The sequence below is a fragment of the Pseudonaja textilis genome, chromosome 2, assembly GCF_049901715.1.
Source record: "Pseudonaja textilis isolate UNSWEBS1 chromosome 2, rPseTex1.2, whole genome shotgun sequence".
In the NCBI taxonomy this organism is placed as follows: domain Eukaryota; kingdom Metazoa; phylum Chordata; class Lepidosauria; order Squamata; family Elapidae; genus Pseudonaja; species Pseudonaja textilis.
Window position 1 is genome coordinate 58,876,558 of NC_141991.1, and position 15,213 is coordinate 58,891,770.

General features: G+C 36.8%; 1 protein-coding gene and 1 long non-coding RNA gene across 7 annotated transcripts; one reads left to right on the forward strand and one right to left on the reverse strand.

The window, feature by feature from the left end:
* The first annotated feature begins 893 nt into the window (after positions 1-893).
* On the forward strand, positions 894-11,911 carry ALAS1 (5'-aminolevulinate synthase 1). Of its 6 annotated transcripts, none has more exons than XM_026725045.2 (11): positions 894-1,199; positions 2,541-2,753; positions 3,977-4,189; positions 4,931-5,080; positions 5,192-5,414; positions 6,466-6,650; positions 7,958-8,137; positions 8,223-8,387; positions 9,320-9,588; positions 10,552-10,714; positions 11,635-11,911. In XM_026725045.2, exons 2-11 carry the CDS (start codon positions 2,555-2,557, stop codon positions 11,793-11,795), a joined length of 1,908 nt encoding a protein of 635 aa, XP_026580830.1. In that variant the 5' UTR covers positions 894-1,199; positions 2,541-2,554; the 3' UTR covers positions 11,796-11,911. The 6 variants fall into 6 exon arrangements, with proteins under 6 accessions (XP_026580830.1, XP_087780151.1, XP_026580821.1 ...); XM_087924025.1 differs by lacking the exon at positions 11,635-11,911 and adding an exon at positions 11,140-11,606 and having other exon boundaries at positions 1,057-1,199; XM_026725036.2 differs by having other exon boundaries at positions 1,073-1,199; positions 2,506-2,753.
* On the reverse strand, positions 10,644-13,526 carry LOC148126868 (uncharacterized). Its single transcript, XR_015741660.1, has 2 exons — positions 13,443-13,526; positions 10,644-10,824 (listed from the first exon to the last, which is right to left on the reverse strand). It is a non-coding gene; the product is annotated as an uncharacterized LOC148126868 (long non-coding RNA).
* Between the last annotated feature and the right edge of the window lie 1,687 nt (positions 13,527-15,213).

The window sequence follows — 15,213 nt, forward strand, 5'->3', positions numbered from 1 at the left end:
GTCAAACTTGATCCAGATCATCCTGACTATTCAACAACCTGCGTTTTTCACCTCTTTTTCCGAGGCTGGCAAACAGGACGGCCACCCTCATTAACAGAAAGGAGGAAAATCATTCTCTAGGGAAATACTTTCCTCTTTGAAAAGGCGGAATCTTTCCTTTTTCCCACTTGGCAAAGATTCAAAACTCACACTCGTAGGAATAGAGCAGGGGTCTCCAATCTTGGCCACTTTAAGACTGGGAGTTGCAGTCCCCCAGGCTTAAAAGTTGCCAAGATTGGAGACCCCTGGAATAGAGGTTAAAATAAGCCTGCCTGCGATCCAAGCACCTTAGCTTGAATCCAATGGACTTCTTTATTGTGTTTAGAAAAGACTATTCATGTGAATTTCCTAAATTTCCTAGATGGGCCTAAACTGCATTTTTCCATAAGATCTCCTCCCTTTCTTCCCGCTGCCGACGTCGACAAGGAGGGGAAATTCCGCACATTCATCCCAAGAACTTGCGCAACTTCTCCCAGTTTGGCTTCATTGCAATCGGATCGGCGCAAGTAGTCGCGTGACTACTCCTGCCCGCTTTAGGGGGCAACTTGTTTTATACGTACGAAAATACACATATTCTGAGCCTGAAAGCTTGGGGGGGGGGGGGGGAGAGACAACCAGACAAGGTCTTTAAGGGACGTGCATAAGCGCACCAACCCGCCTATACCGTCCCTGTCTTAATGTTCCCGTATCTATTTCATGTATCAATAATCATGTTTATACTTGTACATATTATCAAATGCATGCTTGACAAAATAATTAAATAAATAAATAAATAAATAAACTGCCCTTCTTCCTTGGAGAGATCAACACCTCCGACTCTATTTACTGGCTGCAGTTCCGCCTATTCCCACTCCCTCATCGTCTCCTTCTTCTCCCGCGCGACGCCCCCCATTCCACTCCCACCCCCCAGCCCCATCTTGATCCAAGAAAGCGCTGGGAGCCCCCGAGGTCTTTTTTACCACGGCGGAGCGATACATTCGCAGAGAGACGAACGGACGGATTACTTCCGTTCTCTCTTGCGAGATTGCTCCAAGTTGCGCAGCTGCCAAGATCCAGCCGGGCGCACCTTCGTTTGCGCCTGCGCAATACGCCCCGACGCTCAACTTTATATACATCGGCGTTCCGAGCGAACCTCTCAGAACGGGAAACCCGCTTGGCAGGTGAGGGCCGGTGCCAGCGCGAGGACAGCCTGGAGTTCGGGGTGCCGGGTGGAGAGGGGCGGGGAGGGCGCAGCGGAGGAGGAAAGCGGCGGCTTCTCCTCGCCTTGACCTTGCGTGAGGCCGCCCAGCTGAGGCACCGGAGGGGTTTAAAACCGGGAACGGGCGGACAGCGTCTTGGTCGCCGCTTGGCATCGCCAGGGCGGTGGCAGAAAGCGGCCGGAGAGGGCTTCGTCCCCGGGAGGGAACCTCACCTTCCCCGCCCTTGTCTTAAAGGAAAGAGGCGCCACAGAGAACGGCGCTCTCTTGGCCAGGAATCCCAAACGACCCGGCCTGGCTGTGCCCGAGGGCATCTCGGGGTCTGCTGGGATTGAAGCCTCTTTACATTGAGGGAGGGGTTTTCAAGCACTTGCGGACCGGTTGGGGACCAGTTTGGTCTCGTGCTTAAAGGCCGGCGCCAGTGGGAAACGCCGGTTCTCGCCCTGTCTTGAGGTACAAAGGCAGCTCGGGCCAGTCACTTTCTCCCGGTGCTGGGAAAGGAGGCAATGGCAAACGGCTTCTCATAACCTGGCCAAGAAAACTCTGCAGCCAGGCAGTCATCAAGAGTCAAGGCTGACTTGAAGGTACCCATACAGACAACTGAGGGTACCAGAATTTTAGTTTTGGATCCTCCCACCCCCTCCCCCCCCCCCCAATTTTCTTTCCTTCAATGGTTTTATTTACCAAATGTGATGCTATAAAACAACCCCTTGCAATGTTTCATGGTCTCTGAAAATCTGCTTCCAAGATCACGTTAACACTGCAAAGGCTTATATTGTAAGGTAACTTTAGGTAACCTGCCAATAGATGGAAGGTTAATTTCAAGGTTAAGTTGTAGTCTGATAACTCGGTAACTTAGCAAAAATGTTTTGTTGCAATATATTTTCCAGCATAGCACATATTTGTATTTAGAGAAGTAAGAAGGGTACATAATTCTGAATTTGTAGATCAGTATTTCCAGATATTTATATAGCTTGGTGTGGTCTGATTATATGTGGCGGTACTAAATTTGCTATCTTTTGGCAGCTGTGAAAAGATTGCTTCACACATTACAGTATTGCAAAAGAAAGGCTTTTTTCCCCCAAGACTTATTAGCCTGTAGATATGTAGTGTAGGCTGTAATGTATCTCATGTATATATGAAAGCTTCAAATAGATCCAAAGCTTTGTGTTACAGTACTTTCTAAGTATGATAAACTGTATATGAAAAAAAAACCCTAGCATTTAACTTGAAAGCAAACAACTGTGTACATTTTTTGTGTGCATTTTAGGGTATTTGAGGTGCCGATTTATTTTATGCTTTCAGCCAGATTTCTGAAAATGGAAACCATTGTTCGTCGTTGCCCATTCCTGTCAAGAGTATCCCAGGCTTTCTTGCAGAAAGCTGGCAAATCCCTTCTGTTCTATGCTCAGAATTGCCCCAAAATGATGGAAGTTGCGACCAAGCCGGCTTCAAGAGCTATAAGCACTTCAGCAACTCACTGCCAGCAAACCGAAGAATCTACTTCTGGCAATGACAGTAAGTCTAGATTTACTAAGTTGACTAGTTTGATCTGCCATGACAAAAATCTTTTGACAAATGAAGGCAAATATACGTGTCCCAGGATAATGTTGCAAGATAAAATCTGGGTCTGAAGAAGAGTAAACCTCTGCTCCCGGTAAACAACCCAGATTCCATCTTGCAAAAATCGTTTGCCTCATATGGGGAAAATGTGCTTGTATACATTGTTTAACAATTTATTCCATTTAGAAATGATCTTGGACATAAGCACTGCATTGAAGCATGCTGCACTGTATTTCTTAATAAGTTGACTTGATAATAATTCTGAAAATAATTTTTTATGTTAAGTCTATCTGACAATTTTTGGGAAAGCAGCCTGTTTAAACTTTGAACATCATTTCATGAGTTAAAGGCCAAAGTATATTGTACTTTGCATCCAGCAGAAACTAGGAACAGAGGTGAAGAAAAGCATGAAGCTAGGGAAATGGCATGTAAAGAAAGTTGGCTTGTGTAGAGTAGTATGCTGTAAAGATCTGTTTATAATCTCTTGTTTTATATTGTAAAAAATATTTTCAATAACTGTTTAGGCACTGTTTAGGCATTGAGCAATAAGACTTCTAAAGCCTGCTGATGGGAAGGAAACTTCTAGAAGCCATAAATTCAGCATTGCATTGTTTGAACTTCATAGTATGTTTATTCTTATAAGTAGATATAATTATCTAACAACTTTCTTCAGAGCAAACACAGAGCATGCAAAAGATTCTGCGTATTTGTTGGCTACAATTATATGCATGCATTCAGTCAAAACAGCTGATGGGAAGTACAGCTAGTTTGAATTTTTCAAATTATTAAACTGCAAATAGTGAAATGAAGTTGTGTTTTAAATAAACATGTTATCAGACAATAAATAAAAAAAATATTTATAGAGAAGCAAAATAATGGACAGCATATTCTAACAGTTTTGCTGGATAAATCTGCTCTTTGGAAGGCTTTGAATAGAAAATATCTTCAATGCTAATAGTTTTTGAAGGAAATCCATCTTTACTTTTTAATATTTAAGGGACCTTGAATAATGCAGTGCATAGAAGCTGTATTTAAGACACTAAAAGCATACACAATGTTCTTATTAGAATGTTCTTCTTGAGGATAAGCAATATTACAGAAAGTACAGAGTCAAGAAATACCTATTCAGTGACCGCTTCACAGTTTTCTGTTCTGTAATGATTTTTTTTTTCATTCAGAGAACAAAAACTCCACAGATGTGGCTAAGCAAAACCCAAGCAGACCCCAGCTTTTTGTAAGTGAACCATCTGCTGGTACCCCAAGTCCTAATCAAGCTCCTGTGAGTAAATGCCCATTCTTGGCAGCTCAGGTGAATGAAGGAAACAACGTTTTCTGTGAAGCCAGCCGGGAACTCCAGGAGGATGTGGAAGAAATGCAAGCTGTAAGAAAAGGTGTGTTTCGCTTGTGGAAGTCTGAATGTTAGTTTGTTTATACAACATACAAAAAAGTAGTTCTGCTAAGCAGCTTTAAAGAGAGAAATTATTAAACTTCTAAAATTGGATATAAATTTGCAACACTTTTCAAATATAATTCTGTTTAAAGTCCATGCTCATCTATTGATTCTTCATACCTTTCCTTCACTAATAATTGCGGCAAACTTTGATTTGACAAAGGGAGGGCTTTTTACCCAGATTTTAAACTATAATTGAGCTCTTTTTTCTGTTGGCTTAGATTTTATGTTAGCTGATATTTATTACTCGCTTGGGTTAATTAATAAAGCTTGTTTGATGACACTTATTGAATGGCACTAGGCCACAATCTGATTGAATTATATATGCCATGGGCTAAGATGTTATTATCTATCATATCCTAAATCAGGGGTATTAAACTCCTCACAGCGTTATCATGTGACCTATCACAACTTCTTTCTTCTTCGCTAAACTGGGCATGAGCATAACGCATCTGGCCCGTGGGCCACGAGTTTGACTTCCCTGTCCTAAATGAAAGCCATATAAAATAGCTGTCGCCCGTGAGAATCCCTGTAATAGCTTATACACATCAAACAGGCTTTACATATGGAAAACTAACATATAGAACCATTCAGTAACATTGTATGTAAAATCTTTTTGAATAATTCAACTATTCTGGAATGTCTTCTTAACTTGTTAATGTTACTATATTTTACTGTATAGAATTTACCCAAACACAAGAAAGTACTGTTGAGGTTAATGCTGTGGTGGATGGTGAAAAGAAAAATGGCTTTTTGAAGAAATTCCAGGATATAATGTTGAAGCAGAGGCCAGAAAGGGTGTCTCATCTGCTTCAGGAAAACTTGCCAAAATGTAAGGATTAGCTTTGTTGAACTGACTTTTGAGAAATCAAAACTTGCAGCTTTCAATATTTTGTTAAATCTAAATAGAAATAATATTTTAGCTTGGTATTTTCATTTTTAGCTGTTTCAACTTTTCAATATGATCAGTTTTTTGAGAAGAAGATTGATGAGAAGAAAAAAGATCATACGTATCGTGTGTTTAAAACTGTGAATCGAAGAGCCCAGATTTTTCCCCTGGCAGATGATTATTCAGAATCCTTAATCAACAAGAAAGAAGTGTCTGTCTGGTGCAGCAATGATTATCTTGGGATGAGTCGCCACCCTAGAGTTTGTGGGGCTGTTATGTAAGTATTTTAATTAAAAATTAAATAATTAGTATGTAGAATTTTGCACAATCGTTTTTAAGAAGGTGACTAGATGACTTAATTTCTAGATCCTCTTTGATTATGATGTACTGTGTTAGATAAATCTTGAGGATCCCTCTTCTACCTAGTACTCATTGTCTTCTTCTTATTAAATGTATTTGTCACCCATCTTGCCAAAAGGCCACCCTTTTCCCCCCTTGGCCTTCTGAAGGTCCAGTGAAAAATAGAATAGCTACATTTATGTATTTAAATGTTCTGTATGGCCAGTCATCTTAAACACAAGTCTGTGTAGCTCACAAAAGCAGTAAAATTCATAAAACCATAAAACAAAAACAAAAAAACAGCATCGAATCATCCCCTGGGATATCCCACAACCAGATAACTTCATTCTATTCCATAAGAATAAGGTGGGACAGCCATAGAAAAGGCATGATGGTTCCATGGCCCCACTAGGTTGGCAAGTTTTCAAAGAAGGACCCGAAGCTTGCTGACCCTTTCCCCTCTGGTAGGACGGGTAGATAACTTCAGGGAAAGTCAGTCACACACAAATACAGTATAATACCATCCAACTAATCATTCCCTTCAAATGTCAAGCTCTTGTGTTGCTGTGCTTTTAAGAATGTTGCAGCAGATGCCCAGATTTCTTTTCCTGTGCAGAACTGATCACAGTAAAACTGTAAAATCAATGAGCTTAGCTTTAGTTGTTACTGCTTCACATCTCGTTGATTTCATTGGGTCAGCTCTGAGGCATGACCAATCTGGATTCAACCCCATGATCCAAACTGGATTACTTGATTAAAAGGGTTTTTGACAGTCCTCTTTTTAAAAAAATATTTTTGAGACAGAACCTATTTTTGAGGTGTATTCATTAAATTCATCAAATTGGTTACTTGTTCATTAAGATTTTGGAATCTTGGATAAAATCTGAGATAATTAAGTATAAATAATTATACAAAGTAGCATAAACCCAATTTGCAAGTATAATGTTATTCAAGTAGTTCTGATGCCACTGTTGGAAACTTTCTCGCAGGGAAACACTGAAACAGCATGGTGCAGGAGCAGGAGGCACGAGAAATATTTCAGGAACCAGCAAATTTCATGTTGATCTTGAAAAAGAATTGGCTGATCTTCATGGAAAAGATGCTGCTCTTTTGTTCTCTTCTTGCTTTGTAGCAAATGATTCAACACTCTTCACATTAGCTAAAATGCTACCAGGTAAGATCTAATTTTTCCTATTATTTTTCAGGGTAAATAGTTTAAGATAATCATTCCATAGTATTTTCTTCTACAGATAATTCTCATCTTAGCAACTACAATCAAACCCAACATTTCCATTGCTAAGGGACACAGTTGTTAAGGGAGTTTTACAACCTTTATTGCCATAGTTGTTTAGTGAATCACTGCAGAGGTTAAGTTAGTATAACAGTTGTTAAGTGAATCTGGCTTCCCCATTGACTTTGCTTGTCAAAAGTCACAAAGGGTGATCACATGACCCTGGGATATTGCTACCATCATAAATACATGCCAGTTGCTAACCATCCAAATTTTGATCATATGACCACAGGGATACAATAATGGTCGTAAGTGTGAAAAATGGTCATAGGTCAGTTTTTTCAGTGCCATTTAAATCCAAACAGTCACTAAATGTATGGTTGTAAGTCAAGGATTACCTGTAATATAGTCCATTAATTTCCTTTCACATGCAGTTGTCGCAAATAAGAATAGTTGCTAGTTCAAAACTATAACCTTATAGTCATAATTGATAATTTTAGCAGTTTATCAAGGGTAGATAGTAATTCCATAGCTGTACTTTTTTGCTAACTCTTTATCAGGAGCTACTTTTTAAAAATGAGGTGTATAAGATATATGCTTACATGAGTACATGCTTATGACTACCTTTAATAAAATAGAGTGTTTTTCTTGCAAGATTCTCCTCAAATCCATACAATCAAGAAAAACTTAATTTTGATAGAATCCATCATGCTAAGCCGGAGTTCCAAAACACGAGCTGGGTATCTGGTGATATTTAGGAAACATGTCATAGCAGCACCAGTGTAACTCTAAAGCATTGTTATCGCTTTATAAAAGCTGTATCTCTAGCATGAAATTTATCTTTTCAATGATGTACCTACCCCAACTATCAGGGTCCCCCCCCCCCCACTTTTTTAAGATGACAACTTGGATTTGTGTAATTGTTGCCCCAAAACAAACAATGAAATCCATTTTAAATAAGAGTAATTTACTGATATCTGATTGTAGCTCCAATATTTGAGGGAGTTGGAAGAGTTTTCTTGCCTCATGATTTTTATTTGATACATAGCTAGAGGGATCCATTAAATTGCTGCTGTTACTGGGGTTGAGATATTAGTTGCCATTTGGAATCATCTGATTTCCAACTGTTAGTTGTTAGTTAGTTGTCTCAGTTCTATTTTGTAAATCAATACATATCCAAGTTAAGAAGATCAATAGTTTTAAACTATTGAGTTGTATTTATTCTTTTTTTCTTTCTTTCCTTTCCTCAGATTGTGAAATTTACTCTGATTCAGGAAACCATGCTTCTATGATTCAGGGGATTCGAAACAGTAGAGTGCCAAAGCATATATTTCGACATAATGATGTTGGTCACCTCAGAGAACTCCTGAAAAAATCTGATCCATCTATTCCAAAAATAGTTGCATTTGAAACTGTTCATTCAATGGATGGTATGTTTGATGTTTGGGGCACATGTTACTGAAACTTTGGAAATAATAATTATAACACCAAAATATAAATATAACCTTGTTTTAGGTGCAGTTTGTCCATTGGAAGAGCTTTGTGATGTGTCTCATGAGCACGGAGCAATTACATTTGTAGATGAAGTACATGCTGTTGGGCTCTATGGAACAAGAGGTGGTGGCATTGGAGACAGAGATGGAATAATGCATAAAATGGATATTATTTCTGGAACACTTGGTAAGTATATTCATATGTGCTGAAGTTTAGTTTGAAGGATAACCAAAATGAGTCAAAACAGTGATTGATTAACATTAAATCTCCAGGGATAGTTGATTTTGGGTTAAATCTTACTATCTTCAGCTTAATGTTTCTGAAAATATAATTAACTTTACAAAAATCTGCTTTTCTTTTTAGATCTTTAAAGACAAGTTTGATATTTAAAATTGATGAGGTAATTGTGTAAGGACACTTGGTAGGAACAGAACTAGTAAATCCATATAGTAGAAACCAATATTTTTTACAGATAAAATATAAGTTTGAAACTCTTTAAAGCAAACAGAGCATGGTTTGAACTAAGGGAAACTAATTTAATCCATTTAAACTTAAAGGAAGTATGAACTGACAGTTAGTATTATGCAATAGAGAGAGGACTGTAATCAACTGCATTTTCTCCTATTTTGCAATTAGAGTTATTGGTTTACCCAAAGTATGCTTTCCTAATAGATTGCTTTACAAGTGAAGTTTGATATGTTTGCATTCTTGGGATCTTGCACAAAAGGCAGTAAAAGCAAATGAGAACATGTATTAGAGATGGCAAAACATTATACAACAATTTCCTAATTTTGGTTATAGATGACAGAAATCTAAGCTTCCATGTAATGCACTTAGTGAACAATTGCTACCTTTGTATGGAGAGTTCATCATGTACCAAAACTTCAAGTGAAAGCTTCACTTTACTTTATTTTGAATGTAATAAGGTTTATTTAAGGTGTTACTTTATAATATAGAAAATAAATTCAGAAATGCTTGATGGCAGTATTATGATAAAGGTACCTCCTGCAAGAAGATTTGATATTGGAAAAGTACTGCTTAAGATACCAGTTTTTGTATTATTTGGGTTGATTGAGAGATACCAAGAACTAAGAGTTCTACTTCTTTTTCCCTTTCAGGTAAAGCCTTCGGTTGTGTGGGAGGCTATATTGCCAGTACGAGTTCTTTAATAGATACTGTCCGTTCCTATGCTGCTGGCTTCATTTTTACCACTTCCTTACCACCCATGCTTTTATCTGGTGCATTAGAGTCTGTGAGAACACTCAAAAGTACAGAGGGGCAAGTCCTTCGTCGACAACACCAACGTAATGTTAAACTCATGAGACAAATGCTGATGGATGCTGGGCTTCCTGTAGTGCATTGTCCCAGTCATATCATTCCTATCAGAGTAAATATTTAGCGTACTATGATTTTACAATAAAGTTTGGAAACATCAGCAATTGTAGCATAGAGAAAAGACATGTCTTACAGATCACAACTTTTTGTTTTTTGTTAAACTTTGTGTATTAAACCTAATACATGTATAGCTCGTTCCATTGCATAAATGAATAGGAGTAGATAGATGGTGAGAGGTGGGAGAGATGTACATATAGACAGAGAGAGAGAGAGTGGGATACAGACATGTATATAGTGGAAGAAATGGATAGAGGGATGGGGGAGGATTCATTAAACAGCTGGTGGTGACTGGGTAAATAAACCTAATAAACCTTTTCAAGAATCATTGGGTGATAACAGTTTTTGATGAAAGTTATTTGATTTCTAGACTGTTTCTGGTAATGAAGAATCGTTGCATCTTTATCCAGTTGGACATGGAGAGCTAACAGCTGTACTTTGTAAAAAAAAAAAATCACTTTGTCAACTGAGGCCCAATAGCATGCCAATATGGTACCAAATAGAATGGGAGCACTTTTTTCTCCTGTCATTTTGGGACATACCCTTTTTTCCATTAAGAATTGTGCATCTAATATTTAGCTGTTTCACAAAATATTTTTCCCCAAGAGTTCATACCACAAAAAAGAATACAGGGGGTGCATCAGGGCTGCAAATTTCCTTGCAGTGTGACTTATATATTGGGTCTGCAAAACTGAAAGAACCCTCTCTCTGATGATGGCAAGAAAACTTCTGTTCTCTTCTCCCAACTTCTTCTGGCTCTTGCCTACTCTGCTTTTTCCATAACCACTTTTCTATTGTCTCTATATAGTTTATATCTCATTGGCAAAGATTAGACACAGTTATGAGGTGTAAGCATTGTTCCATGTAATGGTTGACTTTTTTACTGGAACAGTTATAGTTGGTCAAAATAAATTGTGCCTTCAGCCTAGAAACTCATCTAATCTTTTATTAACTTCAGGTTGCAGATGCTGCTAAAAATACTGAGATCTGTGATAAAATGATGAACAAACATAGCATCTATGTCCAGGCAATAAATTATCCCACTGTGCCACGTGGAGAAGAGTTGCTGCGTATTGCCCCCACACCACACCATACTCCACAAATGATGAATTATTTTATTGGTGAGTGGAAAAAAAAACAGCCTTTAGGTGTTATTCTTGACAAGATGTGTGCGTTCTTCATATAAAAAAAGGAAGTGCTATGTTGTCGGCCTGTATATGCAATTTCTCAGCTGTAAAAATAGAACAGTATCAACCATTCAATTTCCAAGCTGAATTTATTCATTCAATTTATGTAGTTGCCCATCTCAAATGTCATAAGTCTAGCAAGCTAAAAGTACTTAAAAACAAGAAAAAACACATAAGAAAATTATAAATAACATATATAGCAGCTAAGAAAAACCAGCCAATGATAACAATATCAGATTTGTTAGCCAATAGTTTTTTATGACAAGTAGTAAGATTCTAGCTTAGCTGCACTTGTTTAGATAATTTACACTTTCTGTGATTAAGACAAATTATCATCAATACTACTTGGTGTTTTTTAGAAGGGCCTTCAATCAAATATGCCTCCTTGTTGGTAACTTGCTCTTGAATTGAACCTTCTGGTGATAAGACTATGGATCTCCTGCCTCTCTGTAGTAAGCCACAAGTGTCCAAAGCACATATTTGTGTTTTGGGGCTGAATAAAGCATTTGAAAGGGTCAAAACATGTTAGTATGTTTTAACTTTTCAATTTCTTGAGAAAGTATTTGGTAGAGAGATAATAGATTTCGGAATTATTTTAAGATTTACTAGGAGGTTTGTAAGACACACAAACACACGTTTAAATGGTAATAGTACTAAACACTTTAAAAGTAATCTTTATGTGCAATTAACTCGTTCAGAATTAAGACAATAGTGAATCTATTACTGAAAGAACAAAAGCAGTGTTTTAGGTTTTGCTGGATTTTTTATCATTAATATCTTTTCACAAATTAAAGCTTACAATTGAGGAAGAAAATAAACTTTAAATTATCAACTATGTTTTCCTTTTCTTGTAGACAACCTGCTAAGTACCTGGAAGGAAGTGGGACTAGAATTAAAACCCCACTCCACAGCGGAATGTAATTTCTGTAGCCGACCCTTGCACTTTGAAGTTATGAGTGAAAGAGAAAGATCCTATTTCAGTGGAATGAGTAAACTTGTATCAGCTACTGCTTGAAACAAATTGCAGCTTCATCTATGTTTAGAAGTCAGATATTCAGGATATATGTTATAGTTTATTATGTGCCTCTTTATGGTCTGAACAGATTTCTGGAAAATAAAGTTTTAAGATGATTTTTGCCAGTTCTTTATTGTATAATTACATTTCCCATTGTCATATGGATATAAAATACATTTCTACTAATTTTGAAATACTGTATATAACAGATCCATGTTATGAATACACTTGATCTTTCATTTTTAGTAACATGGTACCATGACTTAAAATAAATATGAGATCAGAAAACTTGTACATTTTCATTATACATTTTAGCTATATGCAGCCACACTTTGAGGGGGATATGTACCAACTTGTAGCAAGAAGTAAAGCAGAATGCAGAAGAAATACCACATGTGTAGTGCTTTGAAAGGAGAAAAATGAATGAGAAACATTGGCTAGCTATTACGGGCTAGACAGAGGACTTCTTTGTACTTCAAATCTAAATCACTACAAATATATGTATGATCTGGCAGAGAAGGCATACCGCAGGTCCCAGTCTATCAGAGAATTACATTTAGCAGGTCCCAGAAAGTAGGCTTTTTATGCCAGTGGAATTTTCTCCCCCTGGACATCAGGTTAGCTACATCCCTCTTTTAACATTTCACAGGTTCCTCAAGGTCTTATTTTGTCCCTGACTAGATGCAGCTAATTAGTGTCTTAGTCAAGACATGGATAGCGTGAAGACTGTACGTAGAAGTCTGACTTTACACAGACGAAATAAGATCATGGAGCCATAGTTAGATTCCAAGTGTGCTCTATCATGATTGGTAGGCCAGGCTTCTGGCTTGGCATGATATACTTGCTTCTACTTGGCAAAAATTCACATCTTGTTTATTTTATCTGCAATTTATTGCAATTCCAAAATCTATATTTGGACAATGCCTTTATTACAAGCCATCAAAAGTGTACCCAATTGTGAATAAACTTTGTATTTCTAGGGGGAAATTTTTGAAGAAAAAGGAAACAGGTGAACGGTTGAAAAGTATTAAGAACAGTAAGGGAGCAATCTTAAGTTTTATTAAGTGTTAGGCTAGAGTTCTTAAAACATAGGGTAGACTGTTGCCCCTTTTAGTAATACCTAGTTGGTTTTCTCATGTTAGATATTTATTAAAATCCTGATATTCTGTAGGTTGCCTGTTAGACAAAGTTAGATTATTAGTCTCCCGAGAAAAGTTGATGGACTTCCATATCTTTAGAGATAAGCTTCAATGAGTTCAATGGAATTTCATCCATTTAAATAAAATGTGTGACTGCAGATTTAAGTATGTTGTGATATATCCCTAAGAATTATGAATGTAATCTGGCAACTCTTAGGACCTTGAACTTAATTTTGAACTTCTAGAGTACATATTAACAGATGTTTTGTATACTTAACCCAATCCTTTTTTAAATTCTTTTTTCAGCCTTTTTGGAACATGCTTCTGCTAAACAAAAGAAAAAATAGCTGGCACATACAGCTTTCATCTGCACCTGAAATAGTTTGGCCTGCTGCCCTTGGCAGAATTGAGTCAGAAAAAGAAGCCATTATTGGCGTGGTGCTGCATTTTTTTACAGTACACTGAGGACATCTTTTCTTGCTAGCATTTTTGGGTAAATGGGACTAACCTTGTGATTTGAAACATCCCTTTTATATCCTTTCATCATTGTCTGCTTCCTGGAATGCAAATGTCATATCTGCCTCACCTGTTGTGATGTCCAATTAGCAGTTGGGCTTTCTTATCAAAGAACTTCAATGTTATCCAATTTTTGGATTCAAATTTTTCAAACAAGGACAGGGGATCCAAAGATAACTTTGTTCTTGCTCCCCTTCTCCTTCATCAGCAGCACCATAGCTCAATGCTGAGGAAGAAACTTTGAATTAGTACAGTTGCTATGTTCTTTGGGGACTTCCCTTCTTCTAAAAGGGCATGGCAGGCCGTAGGCATATACTGTATCTTTGCTCATTCTACAGGCCTCCAGTTGGGGGGGGTGGGGGAAGCAGGAGTCTTCTGCCTCTCACATGTTTGGTTCCATCCCTCCCATTCCTCAAAAGTTCTAGTTCTCCTTCCACTCTGCTCTAAATCAGTAATAGATATGGTGACATCCATGATATTATATTACGCAAAAGTGGAACAAATATTTTGAAAAAGCTGGAATATATTTGATTCCTACCTTCTCTATTACTGTTCTACTTTATTACTGTTAGAAGGTATTACATGGTAGTAGCAATAATGCAGAGGTGCTTGATGGTAAAAGTAAGGGTATCCAAGCAAAATGTTCCCCTATTGATAGTTTATAACAATTAAACCTTTATTTTTCAGACATAGCAACTTTAAGATGTGTGGACTTGAGTTTCAGTATTCGCAAGCCAGCATGCTGGACTATAGGAAAGCCCTGTAGCTGCACTTCAGAATTTTTCAGAACGCTATAATTATCTGTAGCTTTATTTCATATAAAAGTTCCCCCTAGTGGAAATGGCGACAATAGGCTTTTCTTTACAGTACATTTTTATATTCTTTGCAAGGAATTCATGTTTACAGCACTAACAGCATGTTCAACATAATACATATACTTTCTAAACATTAATTAAATAATGATTAATAGTTAATCATTTCTCTTCCACACAAAAACTTACCTGATCAAAATTCTAATGAAGTGAATCAGATGCCTTATTGATTATCACTACTTTAATTCTATCAAAGTCCAAAGAAAATTGTAAAGCTTTTTGAGGTATTATTGCAATTTTTAAAAAGAAACAAGAAACAAACACACAAAAAATAAAGAGTAATATTTACACATTCATTAGTTATAAAATTGTAATAATAAAACAAAAAATAAATAAAAATAAATTTATTTTAAATATTTTTAAAAGTATGGTTTATTATCCAATATGAAATCTATGCCAAGGGGGAAGGGTCATTTTTTTATTAGCAGAAAAAGTAACCTTTTAAAGAATGGATACATTATACATTTTTTAAATCCAATTTCTGAAATAGTAACATTTTCTCAATATAATTATTCTATATTCAACAAAACTAAAGCTTCTCAAAAACTGATTCCACTGTTACGGGAAATAATTCAGTATAACATAATTATAACTTGAAAATGATTATCCAGACTTCTATTTTTTATATATTACAATATACTTCTAAAAATAAACCTAAACCAATCATAAGTTAATGTACCTTCAAGATTCTTACATCACCAACAGAGAAAATCCCTTTTGATAAATTCCATGAGGAATCCAATACATTGAAAATAAACACCTTATCATGGATTAGCTTCAAAGAAGTAACATTAAAAAAAACATGTATCTGTTGACATTCCATTCTTTATTCTCTAATTCATAAAAAATCATTAATTTTTTAAAAAATATAATTTCTGATATAGTTTTAAT